This window comes from Ornithodoros turicata, chromosome 2 (genome assembly GCF_037126465.1).
Source record: "Ornithodoros turicata isolate Travis chromosome 2, ASM3712646v1, whole genome shotgun sequence".
NCBI classification, from domain to species: Eukaryota; Metazoa; Arthropoda; class Arachnida; order Ixodida; family Argasidae; genus Ornithodoros; species Ornithodoros turicata.
This window is the reverse complement of record NC_088202.1, coordinates 119833054-119853629: the sequence shown is the minus strand read 5'-3', so window position 1 is coordinate 119853629 and position 20576 is coordinate 119833054. Positions and strand designations below refer to the sequence as shown.

General features: G+C 47.2%; 1 protein-coding gene and 1 long non-coding RNA gene across 3 annotated transcripts in view; one reads left to right on the top strand and one right to left on the bottom strand.

Moving 5' to 3' along the window:
* Window positions 1-20576, top strand: part of LOC135386002 (uncharacterized) — a 101136-nt gene that overhangs the window by 33007 nt on the left and 47553 nt on the right. The window lies entirely within an intron of this gene.
* Window positions 1-20576, bottom strand: part of LOC135385994 (serine proteinase stubble-like) — a 62346-nt gene that overhangs the window by 17259 nt on the left and 24511 nt on the right. The window contains exon 2 of the mRNA XM_064615678.1: window positions 1515-1605. Coding sequence (XP_064471748.1) covers window positions 1515-1605 — 91 coding nt within the window. The remainder of the gene's footprint in view (window positions 1-1514; window positions 1606-20576) is intronic.

Sequence of the window (20576 nt, the reverse complement as noted above, 5' to 3'; positions counted from 1 at the left end):
TGGGGTGAAGCAGCATTGCGGGGCAATGCCGGATGAGCACGGCGGTGGTAAAGTTCAATTTTTTTTTCACGGTTAAAACAAAGTGTTTCGACGAAACTTTGTAAAATAAATGTTCAAGGGGCCTACTATCAAATGCAATTTGTCTCATATTTTTATCAGGACCGCCTCAGTGTGCAATTGATGGCTGAGTATGTGGTAAAAAGCAATATTTCCGAAGTTCATGATATTTTTCTGTGAATTCTTCCAAGTTTGCGCGCCTCAAAATATTTTTAACACGTTCTATGCCTCCTGCGCAACAGCGCTAAACAGTTTAAACAGATATGAAGAAATTGCGGAGTTCCGTGAAAAATTCTAAAAGTTCCCGAAATTTTACAGTTTTCTCGGGGCATAAACTCTCAATAAAATGTGTCGATCAAGTTTCAACGTGCTTGGCACGAAAGTATTATGCGTTGCCTTCACCCAGAAGAGATTTGGTTAGAGCTGGCGCAAACGGTATTTTGTTAGAATTTTTTTTTCGCCAGGTAGGATACATGTCAAATCGCAATCTTCGAGAAACGGCCACGGCGCGAAAAAATGCTTTGCGGCAAAAATAAGCCGGGGAGAGCATTGGCTGCATGGGAACAATCAACCACAATTTATTTGAAAGAAATCGGGGATGGTCGAGTACAATGTCAGGTATGTTTGTCATTGAATGACCCCTCTCCTGTACTGTGTGTTTAACAACAGCAAACAGGTAATTGACCTGTACAATGAATGAAAGTAACCCAAAAACGCTACGCAGGGAAACATTGTTACGGCACATCGTTACCGGCATAGTTTCCCGAAATTCCAGAAATTCGCGATGCTAAATCCCAGGGGTTCGGGATAATAAATTTAGGCTTTCATGACAACGAATGGTTGGTGCTACATGTCAAAAGCAGAGAACCGAATTTTACTGACCTTCGTTTTCAGGCGTCCGTTCCGCGAGAAATATGCATTACAATCCTAAATAATGGAATCAACTGCATCGTCCATGACAAACTCGTTACCGACTCACTCCACATAGCACATAGTCGGAAACAGCCATCAGGCACTCCAACAAAATCACAAGGATACTTCCGCTGTGTGAGGCTACACAAAATATTGCAGAAGTGCGTGTCTCTCTTTCTCTTTTTTGATCGTCATTGATATATATATATACAGGTAGATTTGAAAGTGAGAAAAAAAAATGAGACTGCCTTTCCAATAAACTAGACCAGGCCACCAGCACACAATTCAATTTACTATGATGAAACAAAACCAGAGAAGAGCAAAACGCATCAATTGGCAGGAAACGCGTGCGCCATTGGTATTTGTAATATCCTGGATTGGCAAATGGTTACAGTCGTATTCGACTTCGTGGGGAGAGTTGCACAAAGATCCCAATCCCGTCTCAGGATCCCGAGATTCCCAGTTAGAGATCCCGAAATCTCGGGATTGTAAAAACAGCTCGGGATTCCGAACCCTATATGAGTTCCAACATGAAACTGACCTACCTTTGGCTATGGATATGACTGGTAATGCAAAAACTAGCGCTATCAGTGTCGACGGTACTCGTGCCATGGGTCGCCGCCGTTGTCGATGCCTCTGGGAAAGAAAAGAAAAACAGTCTCAAGCTGCGCGATCTCCAAACATCAGTTCGAATATGAGGTCAATTTATAAAACAGTTATCGCTCGAGTTACCAAGTAGAAATAGCCTAGTTCACCTGACGTCTCCTATTGGCTTTAGAGAGAAAAAAAAAAACACAGAAAAAAGTGTGTTGTTCTTGTATACAGTTTCAGCGACAGTGCTAGTACAGCTGGGGACAAAAGTTCACGGAACACCGGGGTGTCACATTTCTCTATTGGGGCGACACCTTAGCAGCAAACAGGAGCGGACACACAAACTGACAGAATATCCAGTCACCCGTTTCTTATTCGATCTCTTCCTAATATCTAGGAGGGGGCTGCTCCGATGAAGAAATATGCCAGTGCCGTGCTCCGTGAACTTTTGTCGTAAGCTGTACGTACTGATATGACTCAAAAACACTAAGTTTTGATATAAAAATGTTCGTCATGGTACGAATACGATGGTAATACGGTGAAATACGAAGTAGCTTGGAGTGGGCGGAATTTGTTGGCAGAAAGAAAGAAGAAAAGGGAAAGAAAAAGGGGAAAGGTCAGCCAGGCAGCACACAGACTTGCTATTCCCCGCCCTCCCCCCCCCCCCCAAAAAAACTGCATTCAGACGGCTCACAGGGCTGCCCAGGAGGCCGAATCACGCAGAAAGCGTGAGGGGTCGTGTGAGGGGTCGATGGACGAGGGTTTGCTTCAGTGATGGGGAGTACTTGAAGTAACCAGTACTCACGTAGTATTTTAAGTACATTTCGTACTGCGTACTTTGTACTGTACTTAAAGGGGCTATCGCATCCGTCAGGGGCGATTCCGAAGCTATAGTGGCGTTTTACTCCCCGTTTGTCACCGACAATAGCGCGAATTAGTGGAATAGTTTCTGTGCAATTTGATGTAATGCATGGCTAGAGCAGACGACGTACGTTGAGGTATTCCGCGATTCCCTCTCTGGAAATCTGACAAAACGTCACTTGGACAAGGCTCACAGGGCCAATCAGGGAGCGCCCTTTGGCGCGGACAAGTCCAATGAGGAGCGATCGGAGAGCCTTTGGCGACCAACCGGCGGGCGGTTGAGACGGCGTCTGCAGGTCGCGGAGTCGCGTACTTTCTGTGGTCGGTTGTGGAAATGTGTCATTTCTGGGTTAGCGTCGGACGTGTCCGTGCAGCCAGGAGCGTAAAATCGTGCTGCGGGCAACATTCGTGGTCGCGTCAGAGCTCCCGTGTAAAGCCCGAATCCCATAACAAGCGACACGCGGCAGATACACGCGAGAAGCGACAAAATCGACGTCACTGCCGCCACACGAGCGTCAAAAAAGCTTTGTCGCGGCTCAATATTTCTGCATCTACTCCCAGTAGATATTTGTAGCATGTCGCTGAGTTCGTTGCCTGTTGTTTGACAAAACCAGCTAGATTTGGCGGCGTGAAACAAGAACTGAACGCGTGGGCAAGGGAGAGGGTGGAGAGGGCAACCAACAAAACTAGCAGACGAAGAAGTGGGCAGGGCGTTGGGTACTTCAACCGCAGCGCCACTGCGTTATGCGTGGTTCACACTACAACTTCTTTCCGTTGCGGTTACGGTGCGGATCCAGTGCGGAGGCGGCTGTCGTACGACACGCTGTTCAGACATATGCGTTCTTGATACGTCAAACGCTTGTGGTTGACCAATCACGTCTCCACTCCACCACGCCTCCATTCCACAGGCAGCCATGAACGGGCAACGTGATGTGGTCGGCGAAACTTTGAGGTGTATTGAAGCGTATCTGCGTCATACAGAGCGCGTAAACTGGCCACTTGTTGTTCAAATGGCAGCAGCAGCGCTTCTGCTGAAAAGAAGGAAAAAAACGACGACGACAGTGGGTTTGCCAAATACTACAGGAACGTGCCGTGCACGGGGAGCTTGTGCGGAGCGCGTTCGCTCATTGGTCAGCTGCATCTCCGCAGGTAGCCCGTACCGCATGGAGTTCGGTCGAGCTCAACTCTTGCGGTGCGTGTGCTTTTCGGAGTGTCGTGCTTCGTTGTCATGACAACCGTGTCGCGCCGCATCCGTAACGCGTGAAAATGCAACAGTGTGAACCAAGCATTACGGCGAATATTACATAGCAACTTCATTACAATTTCTCCTCGTTTTGACGAATGAAATACTATTTTTGGTATATTTATGTCAATTTACAACTTAGCTCGAATAAAATAAGCATTGCTTCTCCAAAAACATCATTTCTCGGTGACGAAATGTCGCTGCTCAAATGGACCAGGAAGTCGCGCCATGACCAGACGCGACAGCGACAAATTCTGCAGCGCGTCGCGTGTCGCTTGTTATGGGGTCCGCGCTTAAGCGAAAGTCGGCGTATTTAATTACTGAGGGCTTTTCACTTACTATATTGCGGTGCGAACGCAAAGCAGACGAGCCCGGAGACAAACGCCTGCGCTACGCTCCCATTCGTGTGCCTTGCTTATGTCATCACGATGTTACTGTTGATGGGACATCCATAACTACAGAGGGTGGGCGAATCATGGAGGAAAGAAGAAAAGGAGGCGCCCCAACGGCTCTTCGACAGAAGAGAGAAGCGTGGAGCAAGTGACGTGAGGATAGGAGGTGAGCTGTAGCTTCTTTGGAGCCATGCGAGGGTCACGTTACCTGAATAGCCCAATGTGGTCGCTTTGCACACGCCACTTTGGAGGCCACTTGGGCGCGCTACCACCGCACCTCTCCAAGTGTTCCGAAACTATGCGTTGGGGGCTCCCATAGAGATGTATGTAACCGAAACCGGGGGAAGGCGAGCGGTGATGTCACTGGAGTGGCCCCTAATCTCGGCTTCACTTCTTAGAGCAATAAGACTCCTCCTGTCTTTCCATCCTCCATGGTGCGAATCTTCGAAACTCGTTTATTTTTTATGTAAGCTGTTTTCGGGGGGAAAAAAAACTTTGTCAAGAAAAATGTGAAGTGGTGCCGAACGTTACCGTACGGTCCTGTCAAGTGCTCAAGTACCTAACTGGGACTATTCTTGACTGTGGCTTGGGCTTCGTGATTGGTTCTTTTTTTTTCTGAAATTATGCCTTCTTGCATATTATACCCAGAGATTATCATCGGCGTGCACTCTGGACTGGTCACCAGTCTGTGGTCCAGTCAGTATATAATAATATATTGCATTAACGCAGCACAGCTGATCACCTGTGGCATGTAAATGCAAATTATGGTATTTGGTTCAGTTCACATTGACGAGTAAGCAATTAACTAGCAGGGCTTCATAGCTAGCACTTGCAAGAAATACTTACGGCTAAACCCTACTGCTAAGGTCTACTTTAAGTATAATTATGAAGTACTTTGCACGTAATTGACTTGAACCGAGGTAAATGTTGCGTTGATGTAGTAAAAGTGTCCGAGCACGTGATTTGGATCCTCTTTAAAAGTATAAATGACCGTACACGTGGTAGGCTAAGGTGGGACAAAATGGGACAACAATTTGCAATTCAGCGCCATTTTTATGTGTACTTCCATTTCGAAACAAATAACCATAGGAGAGTTCTTAGGGGTCAAGAGCTTCCGGCCAATAAATATGAAATCAGTAGACTAAGCCTGACACAAAAATGTTCTGCGGAATTCAAAACTCACAATCTTCTCATATTGCCGACTGTCGGGGCAAAATGAGACAGCCTACCAAAAGGAACCGTATTATTTCTTGAAATGGAAACAAAGCAAAGTGAACGACTTGATCCCCAGCGCAATCTTGGTGAGCCCACACTTCGCATGCGGTAAACTGCCAATCTGTCGTGGCGCTTTTCACCACTCATCATCATCAGGGCATTTGTTGTTGTTGTTGCCGTCGTTGTTTGCTTATCTGCGCGCTCTTGTTTTGCTTGATCGTCAGAATTCGCGTTATAAAAGCGGTTTGTTTCACGTAAGTTCGAAACATCCCAGGCATGCAATTATAGCGAAAAAGAACTTCTATGGTGCAAAAGCCGGAGTCTGGGCACAAATAGAAGGACGACACCAACACAAGACTCATTGAGACACTGATCCTTGTGTTGATGTCGTCCTTCTGTTTGCGCCCAGGCTCAGGCTTTTACACCGCGGAATTTGTATGCCCACTGACCTGCATCTACGCCATACTGTCAGTAGTGAAAAAGAAATACACCAGGAACAATAACGCTCTCTAATTGTTGGCCTATGCCTTTCTGAATGAAACACGGTCTAGCTATGCCCGGCGGCATGCCCTTACCTAAATATTTTTTTTTATCGTCAAATCCAGCAACCCTATATAGAGAGCTCATATTTATTACAAACCTAGCTAGGTAAATAACGAAATAGAATGCGACCTTACTTTGACACAGTAGGCCTGTAGACAGACTTGTGCGTTTGCGTTACTAGTAATTGCGTCACTTGTAATCAATTAGTCTTTTGAGTAATTGTTCGAGTAGTCAGTTACTTTACTGTCAAAGTAATTTTTGGAGTAATCAATTACTTTTCTGAGTACTGGATTACTCAGTAGTTCTTTCCCAGCAGAGATTAAATTTTCTCTCAGATGTTCTGCCCCAAGTCAGGCCCCTCGTGCGGTCAGCCTTTGTTGGACTGTTCTACTATAGCAAGCGGAGGTCATTGTAATAACGTTATGGAATTTCAGGGTCTCTCGCCCTAATCTCTTCCTCAACACCAGTATTCTGGTACCTGAAGCTTTGGAGGTTTTAGTGAGTCATGTGGAAGTTCCACGCAATGTTCTTCCACAATCGGACCAACGTCTTCCCGGGCGATACAGTCGACGTACAGATCTACTTGTCCTACGTGTGTTGGTTCTTCGTGTTATTTCAGCTGTTCCGCTGTTGAACCTTTTTTTTTTTTCTTCTTCTTCTTTTCTGAGGCACACAAAGACGGGTAAAATTTGCGTGAAGCAGAGTAACGACCGGAGTAACGCATTACTTTTCTACTCGTTACTCAATTACATTTGGAGTAGAGTAATTAGTAACGGTAGTCAATTACTTTTTCCATAGAAGTAACGGTAATCAATTAGTACTTTTTTCGAGTAACGGGTACAAATCTGCTTGTAGAGAACTGCTAGACAGATGGAAAAAATAAGAACTCCCGCCACAGGATGCCCCAATTGGATTTCGCAGCATTCTGAATACATGATACATGCCGTGTACATACTCTTCTTAAGCCTATTCTTTTGTTTTACAATTTTCGCTAGCTAGAAATTTGTTTTGCGCAGCTCAAGTTTTCAGCTCTGCGTTGTGAGCCATGTTGTGGGCACTTCCTCGCAAACTGAAATGCTAAAGAGTGAGCAAGTACAGTCTCAAAACGTTATGCTCAGTATGCTACGGTTTGTCTCATAGCATAAGTTACGTAGAACCAGGGAAGGATAACGGACGGACGTATTTTCGTTACCGTTTCCATTTTCGCTACTGCTATATTTTCGTTTCCGTCATCCGTTTCTGATACCAGCTTTTAATTTCGCTTCCGTTACGTTTCCGTTACTGTTTCCGGTAATGGAACAGCTGTTACAGTGCTGCGGGAGGACATCCCGTCCGGCTCTGTCAGCACCCTGTTTTGCCCAAGTGCTACTTCGGTGTCCCGCGCACACACTACACAAGTAATTTTAGGTCGTTGGGTTGCGCACATCTTGCAAGATTTTTAAAGAAGTGTAGGAGTGTAGTGTGCGCTTTGTTTTCATGCTGTCGTGTAGTATTTAGATCATTACAGGGAATGGAGTCATCAAAATACAAAAATAAAATGAAAAGACACTGAAATGTCATCGCACAACAGTAATAGCCATTACCCGAATTCAATGCCGGACGATAATTTTCGTTTCCGTTTCTGTTTCCGGTAATGGAGGACAGCGGTATGCGTTTCCGTTATCGTTACCATCTCCAATTTCGGTAATATATCGTTCCTGTTTCCGTTACCCTTCCCTGCATAGAACAGAACTCCTAACCCTTTCCGGAATTCGTTCGGGCTGCTGAGAAATCCCCTAACGAGCGGCGGCGACAATTCCTGGCCCCATTACGAGACTGAGCAAGAGCCCATCCTCCACCCTTTCAACGTGGGGAGTTCATACCTGGAAATATGGGGAAGCCGAGACGAAGGTGTTTACCTACACCATGCAAGACACTTTCCCGTTGGAGGTGTTCCGGCAGTGAGATTTTCTTATTTTTTCTTCCCGATTTTGCATATTTCCGAACTTGGTAATGCAGGCAGGCGTGGGGATTGAAATGGCCCGGACCGTGGTCCGATGTCACGGCCAGGGACGGGATTGGACCTCTCACATGTCTTGACACCGAACCAGGGGCAAGCCTGGACTCTGCTTCACGAGCGTCCCTTTGCTACACCCAAGAAAAGAGAAGAAATGGAGATTAAAAAAATGTCCTCCATAGCTCGCTAAGTCCCGTAAGCTCGGCCAGCTCCGTATACACCGCGAAAACGGCAGACGTCTTTTTTCTCTTCTATCTGTCAACACCACCACCACCACCACAATCATCGCCATCACCACCATCGAGAGAGAGAGCGAGAGACGGTAGAGACGGTCCGTGCATGCTCCTTTGTAACGAGCACTCATTAACCAGTACGGTTGATGACAATGATATTTTGGAACTAGAGAAAAGCAACTTCGTAGTGTAGGAAGGGAGTTGCCTCAGGACAGAAGCCGCCGATATTTCGAAGAGAGACTGTTCTTCTTCTGGGCCCAGAAGAAGAACAGCATCTCTTCGAAATATCGGCGGCTTCTGTCCTGAGGCAGCTCCCTTCCTACATCTCTACCGGTTCGCTGGATTTCTACCCATCTACTTCGTAGTGTGTATGTCGTGGGAATAGCAAAAGCAGCGAAAGGAGCTCCAGCGCTTATGTATACATGCAGAACGATGAATCACGTTCCATGTAGCATACTGTCCTTCCACAGTATCTTTTGCAGAGTATAGAGAGCGCTGAGTGTCACGGCCGGCGATAGGGGGTAGGGCGAGCAAGCCAACGGCCTTAGGTCCCACGCACAAAGCCGTCCACTATAAGAACGACTAATTTTTATTTTTTTTGTTTGTTTATCAGGCGTACACTCAATCGCATGCAAAAGAGAAGTAAAAAGAGTATGGTCCCATCGTGTGACGAGGAAAGAATCATCCCTGATCGCTTCCAAGGCCTTCATGTTCACACATAGGTATTGCGCATCACTTCTTTATGTATCAGCTCGTGAAGCCAAATTCGGGAACTCAAGATGTGGGGAGGTTTGTGAGCTCCTTCTAGTACTTTCATCAATGATAATTCCTTAGCTTATTTATTATTTTCCCATTAGTTAGTTGCGGCGCGTTTACTTTCTCACCTGTCTTTGTTGTCATTGCGCCATTAAACTCCCAATCATCATAATCATCATCTCTAACCTGTGCAATCTGAAGTTGAGAGAATCTCAATAAGGAAACCAAGTAGCGAGCTAATTAATGTATGATTAGCGGCTTTTTCATGCAGCTATATTTTTGTGCGGTGCTTCGCTGCAAGATTCGTTTCTGCTTCGAACGAAAAACCTGTCAGCGTTATTAGTTACATGTTGACAGCAAAAAAGGCGCGAAGCAGTAATAGTTCTGTCACATATGTCCCCAGAGGGGGATGGTGACGCAAAGCGCATCTAGATAAAATAGGCTTCCAATAAAGGTTTCACTCTCGCTCCCTTTGCGTTCTACTGCCGAAACTTTAGATCTCTTCGATATGGCTGCACTCCCTGAACTGGTTCAGGCGGTGCAGCACCTTCGTATTCGATTTGTGACTGCTTTGCGAGTGTCGTGCTCCTCTGCGCTCTCGTTTTCTTTTTGTAATGGTGCAGCACTAGTTCTGCACGAGTTCATGGCCGGCCTACACTTGCTGGATAGCAAGTGCAGTACGAGCTCACGCGGAGCAGACGCCACCGGTCCGCGTCGGCGGCATGGATGATGGTATGCTGACGGACTGACGGTTCCTTCTTACAGCGAGTCAGTGCACATGTGTGCGATGCAGCACTGAGTGAAGTTGCATGATCGCGATAAACACATGGGATAATGCGGTTATATTTTGAGACCTAATCGAATGGATTACTCCAGTTCTTGGCCGCACGGGGAGCATTATTTATTACACTTGTCTTCACTGCGCCGGCAAATGACGTAAGGCTTGGAGCGGCCGAGAATGGTTTTTTAATAAAATATACAGAGATGAAGGACCAAGTATAGTATCTGCCACAATGTTCTCGTGATAGCCAGAAACACGATTACGATCTTCCCTTTCTTTCGTGCTTGCAAGTGTAATGCATACGTCGTTCACTCGCTGCTTACAGGTACAGAGCCATAACAAACACTTATTCGAATGACTAGTAAAGCGAATGAAGCACAACACACACAAACAGTATACATGAACGGAAAGGAAAGCATAAAGAATATGAGAGTGGCCGCGGTGCGGAAAGCAGACGACCAGCCTGCACCTGCACTCGCTTGTTCGTTTTGGGCGCTATAGCGTTGAACATACAATACGGCGGCGCACACTCTTGACACCACAGCGGAACTCCCCTGAACTAGTGCCGGAAGTGCAGGTCGAATCGAGGAGACCTTTTATTCTGCAGTCTCCAACACGACCGTTCCGAAAAGGTGGTTAGGCGAGATAAGAATGAGCATGTTGGCCCCATGACGAGCGGTGTCGTGCGGAAAAGTTGCCACCAAAATAAAAGCTTCTACTTGTTTTTGTCTAGAAATTCGAAATGTGACATTAGGTAGGGACACACGCACACAGGGCCGGCGAAATGGGGGGTGGGGGGTCAGGCAAGGCCTCTTCGGGGGTCCGCCCGAGCTATGTTCTCGTGACGTGAGGAGAGTGGCCCGGGCAGGGTTCATCCCCGGGGTCCGTAATTTCCTCGCCTCCTGTTACGAGCCCTCAGTGGACTCACAAGTTGTGCCGTAGCACCCCTGACTGCTGTCTGCAATGGGTTTTGTGGTGGTAGTGAGGTGGGCCGAATTGATGCCTAATGGTGGTGTCGCTGTCGAAATTTCGGATGGTAAGAGGCCGAATTACTACGAACATGTTGTTCTTCGTCCGGGTCACCAAATGTGGAGGACGATGGTCTTCTTCTGCACGAGTCCTGACCGGCGATGATGCAATGTCCCAGCGAGCAGATGTGCGTGGCCTCACGCAAGGACAGCGCCGGTAGAACTGACCAGCCAGCGCAGTAGCGCGTGCCAGTCCCATTGTCGTCATCACCGGTGGCCACCACAGCTCTTAGAAGTGGGTGGTGGTGGTGGTGTTTAGTTTTCGCGACATCTCGCACCGAAAGCTTTCACGGGGCACATCCTTTTGGTTTCCTCAACTGTGCTGTAATTTTATACATCAAATACTGTGTTCCCGCCTCGTGGTTTATCCAGAATCGCGGGCGCACGGGGGTGCTGAAAAATATTTGGGGTGGGGCGAATGGGGGAACCATGGGAAGACACAGGGGATCCTTGTGGGGAGGGGAGAGGACTGGGAGACAAGAGTATGTCACCAAAAATTCGATGGGAGGGTGTGTGCAGGAGGGCAGGATAAATTTGTGTTCCCGCCTCTCTTTATTCCACGCACTCATACATTCGTTGCATCAGATTACGCGGTTTTGGATAGGTAAATCTTCGCTATTTCACGTATCTCATCTGACTGTATATTTTTAACGTGATTTTTTAACCTGGCCCACCGTAGCATCATTCCCAAGCACAAACCTCTGCCGTGGCACCCTGTCCCACTCTGGGTCCTGCCCACACACCCTGTGCCTGTCGACGTTCATGGAGTGTGCTCGAAGAAATCTGCATCAACGGTTGCTCTACGGCAGCTCACTTTGGCCGTACTTGACAGCGATAGAGGGAGGATTCAGGTTTTCACCGACGCATCAACGACGCGTTCCGGCTCTGCATGTGCCTATGTGATCCCGCAGCTGTCAGCTGAAGAGAGTGCAAGACTGTCACACCGCACGTCGGCGGCGGCGGAACTGCACGCGATTTGTATGGCGCTTGTCTTCATTGCGTCCTCTCCATCCCCAGCTCACTGGTCCATCTACACCGACTCCAAAGCCGCCCGCCCTACGGCGGACCATTCTCTACTCAGCAGGATCGAGCTGTCTGTCTCCAATGGTGCATGACTTCCTTGAAGTGTACTTCTCTGCCGTATCACGGGGACATGGCATCCAGTTGCAGTGGGTCCCTGGCCATTGCGGTGTTCCCCGAAATTAGGTTGCGGATGCAGCTGCCAGGTGAGCCCATCTAGCGCATGGCGTTCGCACGCACCCCGTCTATTTCACAAGAGGGGACACAAAGAGCACGATAAACGCAGTAGTGAAGCGTCTGAGCAGGGAACACTGGTGTCGATGCGTCCCATTTTCCTCACTACTGCACAAAGTGGATCCGGACCTGCAGTTTTTAATGCACCCAGCGCTCCCCCGGGCAGTTACCTCCATCATTTACCGGCTCCGTCTCAATGTGCCATATACCGGCTGCCTCCTCTTCAAACTTGGGAAGGCTTCCTCACCGAATTGTTCTGAGTGTGGGGTATTGGAGGACACAGAGCATGTCATCGAGGCCTGCCCTCGATACAGAGCTCCTCGTCGTTCCCTTGCGGCGGCACTAGCCCACCTCGACAATCGCCCTTTCTCCGTTGGGAAGGATCTCGGCTGCTGGCGTGCCCATCAATAGGTGACGGCATTGCGCGCTCTTGTCGACTTCTTCACCGCTTCGAAGCTGCTTGACACTCTGTGACTACTTCTGTGACACTGTGTTCGCGCGGTATCTGACATTATGAACCAGTGAGTGTTTCTCTGTGCCTAACGTCTCTCCCTTTCCTTTCCCACGGTTTTTCCTTTATGCTTTCTCCTGCTTGACCAACTCTACCTCTTTCCCGTTTGTTCGTTTTTCCATTTTTTCTGGCTCTATTTTTCCACTAACAAACGCGTTTTGGAGTAGCCAGTCCTGACTGGGTCGGGACTAACATCTCCATATTTTTCTTGCACTTCCAATTCCAACATGATCTGTGTCTTCTACTATTCTGATCTCGTTAAAGTTATAGGTAGCTGCACCGCCTGCGCGTGGATAAGCTAAATAGGTGGCGTTGCAGAAACCGCAGGAATGCATGGTGTTGTGGCAGGACCGTCTACTTCACAGCAGTCAGGATCTATAACATACCACGAGCCGCAAACTGCAATGGAACACCTGACAGACCTGTGCAAGGAACTACCGAATAAGAGTGCAATGCAACGCACTTTTCGGCTGCGGTCTGTTGTGCTCACTTGTGTTTGCATATCATGGTCCATTACATTTACTGAAATCCGAGTTCTGTACGCATAGCACCTGTGTTGCGCTTCGAGAAAAATGCTATGTCGTGTCAGCCACCCAGGTGGAAAACGAATGGAGGAATTTAGAGAAAAAAAAATGCCAAGGAATTGTTGATCAGGACAAAAAGAGTAGCAATCACTGGTAAGTATACTTGCCTGGACCACATCAAGAGGCAAGAATCGCTAGAATGATTATCAGATTTGTTACTGTTGGGGTAGTGTACGAAGTTGGGGTAGTTGGTATCTAGACATATTGTTGAATGCAGCAATAAACAACACAAGGAAGACACGAAGTTGACGCCACGGCTGCTTACTCACAACTGACAGAATATTTATTTCAGGACGGACAAGGAAAACAATGGCATCTACAATGAACAGCGTCAACTTCGTGTCTTCCTTGTGTTGTTTATTGCTGCATTCAACAATATGTTGTTACTGTTAGTCTAACACGGCTGCCGTGATGCAGATCCGCCTTGGCGCACCCTGATGGCATATATGAGATTTTCTCCGAAAAGCCCCAGAGCTGCTGGTTGACGTAGTCTCGCTGCAGACAAACAAACAAAACATCAGCAGCCGTAGCCGCCTCGCCACAAGCTGGAACATAAGTGGTAGCTGGATTGGCCCATTTTGTATAGCAGCAACGAAGTGCATGCAACGTTGAGACGGGGGCAGTGCTGAAGTGATTCCACGTGACAACTGCAGTGACACACCATGAAGAAGTCAACCGGGGGGTCGATGAACTGCATGCGACTGTTGTACTGGGAGCCTCAGATCTGAACGCTCGGGCACGGGCAGCACACCGGCGACGAATAGATAGACGGCAAATCGAAACTGTAAGGCAGACGTGCAGTGGCAGGAGTCGCAGCGCGTCTTGCAGCTGCTTCGGCGCGTGTGTTGCCGGTTGGGCCCACGCGATCGGACACTCATTGGAGGGACATAGCATGACCATTGCCGCTGAGCCTGTTGTACGTCTGTATGATCAGGCTGGGTATGTTCTGTATGAAGGTTGAGTCAGGCAGCGGGAGTCACGCAGAATGGGGATATGCTGTTCCTGGGATATTCCTGGTTCCAGGTATTCCTGGTATTCCATGTATATTCCAGGTTGCTGGCTTTTTTTTGGGGGGGGGGATTGTGTATTGTGGCCTTAAGCTGAATTATCGGATTCATTCAATTCGATTTGAATTAATTTTTTTTAATTTTAAATTAAAATTTTCATGAAAAAAACTCTACCTTGACATGGCTAATTTTCGAATTCAATTAGCAAAATGAACTTAATTAATGCGTGGCGTGTGTCCTAACTACCACAACGTGTGGCAGAAACCTAGCAGGACTAAATGCTGTTGACTCCATATGCACACGCTGCATACTTTTTCAACCATTTTTTTTAACATGGTTCGTGAAACACCCTGTATATTTTGTTAACGCGAATATTTTACGTCTTTGCTTTAAAACCACGTGCTCTAGTACGCAGTGTCCCATGGGTGTTTTCGCAACACGATCTGTGTATGCAAACTACTGTTTGAACCATACGGAAGCACAACGTCGTGCGCGCGCCTGATCTGATCACAGACGTCTTTAGAGGACACAGGTGACCTGTAGAACCTGTAACTTGTGTCGAAGACTTAGGACTCGTATGATAAGCCTCGTCGAGAACATCACCGTCGGGGAGGGGGGATGTATTTATTAGACGAAAGAGGGGTAAAACGGGGGAAAGGTGGCTTCTTCACCGTCTGGGTTGCTCTCCTTTTGGCATTACATGGGAGCTTCTGTCACGTGAATAACGCCGTGTAGCAGCAAAACCGGTATTGACACCCTCATACGGGTCTTGATTACCGAACCAACCGCCATCACTGCTCCGACAACCGATAGCTGCTTTCCCTACATCCTCCGAGCCAGACCCTCTCACGTATAGCATACTGCTTACATTCTTATTTACCGGTCACACATTTCTAATTCTTTGTCAAAATACGAAGGTATGTGCGTAACTGAAAAAGCGAAAAATGACAGGTCAACAGAGAGCAATCGTTCATCGCTTTTCTTTTCCGACTGGCAGCAGACTACACTGTAGGATTGACTGATGGCTGTGAAAGGAAAAAAAATCTGGAGAATAATTACTTTCAGTCGTGTTGCATAGTTCTCTCTGAAACAGGAGTTATGACTCCCAGGAAACGTTGTCTGTACTATTACTACTATATACCAGAAGCTATATCCTGACAGGAGCTGTACATGGCGTTATCCAAGAGATGATTTTTACTTTTGAGGACCAGATTACTGCAGTTGTTTTATGGAGTTCCTGTGTTTTCCCCCCGTGGTTCCTTCCTGTATTTTGTAGTGATACACACATACGTATGCACTTCGTCCTGGAGACGCAGCATCACAGGGCTCGCTGCTTTGCTCCTACTCTCCCGATCAAAATTTAACAACTCTGGGCTACAAATTTTCTCTTGACAATAACGCGAAACTGCATATTACTGTAACTGAAATATGCGAAACTGAAATACTATTGCTCTAGGTTCGTTCTAGGTTATATTCGGATGCCACAAACGTCTCCGCATGCTTCCATTAACATCCCCCCCTCCCCCGGGTGGTTAGACCGTTGGCTAATGGAGAAATGTATTATTATTACATTAAATAATAACCACAATACATTTCTCCGTTAGCCAACGGTCGAAGAACCTGCTGGATTGGGGTAGAGGCTTAAGGAAGCATGCAGAGATGTTGGTGGCACCTACGAGAACCTCGCGATTGCTACGATATAAGCGAGCTATCGTATTGTAGAAAAAGCTGGCTTCGTCCCACTACCCTACAGCTAACCTGAACAATAATATTTCGGCGTACAAGCCCCTTGGAAGTCACAGGCGTCGATTTCGCAGGGCCCTTAAATTACCACGACGGCTCCAGCGCGGATCGTAAGTTCGAGGTATGTGGGCCTTATTATTGTGCAAGTAAACAAAACGATATAGGACTTGCGATCCGCGCTAGAGCTATCGTGGTAATCCCGCAAAGTCAACGCCTTTGACTTCGAAGGGGTCCGTACGCAATAAGCAGTCATGTGGAAGAGGCGCAGTTTTCTGTTTGCATGGACTACTGCTGTACATCCTGTTAAGGGAATTGCCTCAGGACGAGAGCCGCCGATATTTTGAACAGAGACTGTTCTTCTTCTGGGCGCCGTCCTCATCATTGGTGCGGCATTTATCTCATGCACGATACACAGGAATATATCACTGTTTTGACGGCTTGTATCCCCTCTGATGACCCAGTAATGTTCTCGCAGCTGTGCTAGCATGTCTCTAACCCTTGCATGAAGCTGTGAAGAATGTGCATAACGATATTTGCCCGGAAGAATTGCTGGATGCTTGGTCCCCTCTCGCATGCTGCCGAACTGAAGACGCGTTTGCAGCCGAAGTATGCCTTCTTCGTCGCGCTGTACTACCAAATTACGCATATCTGGACGGCGATCGACAAACAAGCCAAAACTCTTTCGCGGCACGACTTCAACCCAATAGTTTTCCGCTTGCGGAAGTTCTTGTTTCGACATGTTCGAGAACTTGGTTATTGAACGTTGTGTAAAAATCGAAGTATCCAATCGGTAATCGCTAAAACACGACCAAGACTGCTGCAATCGTCCAAGTCTAATATAGCGGTGAGTGGCATCCGGTTCTTTCTCACGGGAGCTGTACTGCGTGTCGCTTCTCCTCCTGTACCGCTGACGTGCCGCTTAAATTCAGACCCAGTTTTTTTATTTTTTCGTGTTGAAGCCACGCAGAACTCGACCGCCAGAACGTATTCTTCAAAAGCTATGTGTTGATTGTGCCGCGTGTGAGTAGATAAGTCGGGTTTTCGTCCCCCCCCCCCCCCCACACACATTCATAGGCATTTATAATTCTATGAATTCCGCTCACTCTTTGCGAAACGAACAGTGCATCTGCTGGGGGACGACTTTATCCAGTCAAGTGTGATCATGGGATCCGGCTAAGCACGGCAGGGAGCAGCTTTTAAAGAGAGAACTCTCTTGACATACTTTACAAAGACGCGATGCCACAAATGCTGCTAACAACTCGAGTCTAGGCAGCGTTTATCTCTTCTAGGGGGCTATGCGAGCCTTTGGCAGTACAAATTTTAGGGCCGTAGTGCATCCTGTGTTTATTCCACGGTAGACGATGGCCCCGACGCTTGCTAGCACTAAAGATGATTTCGGCTTGTAAACTTGCGTCACAAAAAACGTACAATGATAACCTGCCGAGATCGGGACGGGTACCTACATGCAGTACACCAGGCAGTGCAATGCTGACGAAGGCTGGTACACCATCGCACCGGCCATTTAGAAGCACGTGCAGGCTGAAGTGCCTTATCCCATGCAAAGCGACCTGCCCACAGTCGTTGAAGCAACACAGGGAGATATGAGTGCAAATGGATCGTATACGCGTGCGACTCCTTGCAGGACGCCGCGTTTGGTGTTCTTGTGATCCTTGAAAGCCCAGTAGTGCAGGAAGCGAGCAAGCCATTGTGTCGTTTTCTCTTGGCCAATTAACTCGCACCAAGAACCTTCTTTATAAGTACACAGTAAACTTTTTTACACTTTTTTGGTGTAAATGGCTTGTCCCATGGCGCACACCTTTTTGGTGTTGCCTTTACACTCAAATGATGGGTGTTTTCGAATACACCCTTTAGTTAAGTGTATTCATAATAAAACACTGTTATAATAGGTGTCTAAAAACAAAAACACCCTTAAAATGGGAGTATTCTATTGAAAACACCTTTTATGATGGAGTTATTTGCTAGCAAATATTCCCTCGCAAATAGTGTAATAGAAGCTTCCGCGGCAGCATACCGAGACCACAGGCCGAGACATACAGTTCGACGTTCTTGCTTCTATGGCAAGCAGCCCCGCGAACACGGTAGACTTCCAGCCGTGGTTCCATCGTACAACCTAAACCGGAGTGCAATGCGTCGCAGGCACGCCTCGTTAGCTGGGTAACACTCTGGGACCAACGTGAGTGCAGAGGCATAAAGAGACCTCGGGCACCCTCAGTAGCCTATATTGGCGTGTCGGATGGATCATATACTGAAATAAAATTTGTTGGGGCACGTTCGTTACATGTTGTGGGGCGGGAAACGTTTGTAACGGTGGCGGGAATGTGTTTTTGCAATTAACACCCACGCTTGCAACGAGTCAAAGATATAAGCTAAACTTCCAACATCCCTCTCTGTCAAATACTGCGTTTTTAACTCAGGCTATCGTCTATAATGTGATTACTTGCTGAGCGGAGCTATGAAACCAGCATAATTTTTCTCTCACGAAATAAAACACCATTTTTAACACCATATTCCCAATTCAAATGGGGTGTAAAAAAGGTGTATTCGACGGTAAACACCTGTTTCAACACCCCACTTTACACCCTTAATGATCGACATTGGATAAAACGTGGTGTATGTCGATATTACACCTTTAGTAATGCTCTTTTTGCACCCTTGGCGGAATAGAAAAGGGTGTTTTTATAAGAATACACCTTTTTTGAGCAAATAAAGGTGTAAAATGATTTACTGTGTAGCGTGATAGATTCAGCGCAGAAAACACAACCGAGAAGAAATATTTGTTTCATCTCGTTCAGATTGGATGACCACTTCCATACCTTAATGCTATGCGTTAAAAATGAGCAGCGTCTCCTGATAGCGAGTCATACCATCGTCAGTGTTGTTTGCACCTGTCTTGAGATCATCGATATAAAATTGATTTGGTAGTGGACGAGCAGTTTCCGGATAAAGCATTTGTTGATCGTGCAGGTGATACCGTATAGTGGCCGCAAACAAGAATGGGCTCGATGTGAACCCGAAAGGTACCCGCATCATGCGCCACGTCTGTATGGGAGGCAGGTCACCGATGCTAGTGGTTGTGGGCATATACCACAAAAAACGGAGACTGAATCTCTGTGCTGAAGGTCTATGAGTTCTGCCAAAATGCCTTTTCAATATCGGTTGTCAATGCGAGCAATTCGGAATCTTCCATGTCCGAAAACTCAACAAAAGTTTCAGAACGTCGTGGGTACTGCTCTCAAGCGGTGAATCACCCCAGGCCATAGTCATGATTTAGTTGTTGTTGTTGTCGTGGGTTGAGGTTGAGGTTGGATCCAGATTATAAGGTCATTCAATGATTTCCGAGTTCCTTGGAAGACATGTCAAAAACGATGCGGAACTTTGTAGTTTCCCTGTCTTGGACATATTACAGTCGAGTGGCTGGTGATTCGTCTTCGTGCACTATCTCAGCATGATCATTCCGGAGATATTGCCCAAATGTTTAGTCATATTCTTTTAGGAGAATGTTGTCCTTGCGAAGAGTGCGAGTCAGTTTGTCGATCCGCTGCATTGCAGGATTCCGATTGTCCCCGAGATTAAATGGGGCGGACAATTTTCAAGGAAGCCGTGAACTATCTTTGTCCCTTCATCAAGATGGTTTGATGAAATTGTTCTAGATGAAAAACGTGAAATTGTTCTAGCACTCGGTTTTCACTTTTCAGTGAACTCGTCATTATTTGGCCGTCTGGGCATCAACTATCCCCACGGGTTCAAAATCCCAGAATTCTTGCAACTTCCTTGTAAGACTAGGGTTGTCTGTATGTATACGTGCATGACCCCGACACTTGAACAACGTTGATCGCTTGTGCAGGATCTCTGGAACGCCGACCCGAGCACCGTTTCTACGGCTGCAAAGTTGTTATCGACCTTCTTTACTCTTCCAGTTGCGATCTCCCAGTAGTGATCTACTCCCACAAGTATTGATTGATATTCCAGAGACGTCTAAGTGTTTGCTCGGATCATCGGCGATGGGCATTTGGTGACAGCAATTTCGTACAACAGCAGTTGTACAAAAGAGTCAGCTGGCATGGGAAGGTTCCCTGAGCATCATTGGTCGAATTCAGGCGCTTCAATTTCCACTCCGTTAACGGAACAATGCGAAGAAAGACGCACCCTAACCCGCCTTCTGGGAACCTGCGTGTTCGCTTTGTTGCCGAAAGTGGAAATGGCATGCTCTGCTCGTTGGCTCCTGCCATCCAGATGGGATATGTAACGCTTTCTAGGAAGCTCCTGGAAGGCCTCTCGCTGTTTGAAACATCACTACGGCGTTGCTCGTAACTATTGAGTGGTATGGACTGTAACAAAATGCTTCCAGTGCTTCAGATGCTTCAATCTCCAGGCGCTTCGCTTGTCGATACGTTTCTTGATGTAGGAGCCTTGCACCATAACGTTGTAACGTTGTCCAGATACTTCGCAAGCTAGTCTGGACGCCAACCGGCGCGTTTTCGCGCGCTGCATGATATTTCTCTCCGCAATAGAAACAGCAACCCAACAACCATAGAATCTTCTTCGAAGGCCTGATAAACCTGTAGTGGATACAGTCACTGAATGTTAACTAGAACAGCACAGGACACAGCTGAATGTTCTCATTTCATTGTCGGCAGACAGAATGACCGCGAAGGGCGTTCGTACCGAATATTCTTGTAGTTGTGAAGAGTTCTTCCCAAATCGTTTGGGCGAGCGCTCTCTGAACTCAATGTCTCTCTGTAGGAGGGTGAGTAACAAGCTAAGTTCCTGAAAATCAGTTTCCGATGCTGGAACCGCATGCCCCTCTATGGACGCTCTGCGCTGGCTTGCGATTACAATGTCGACAAA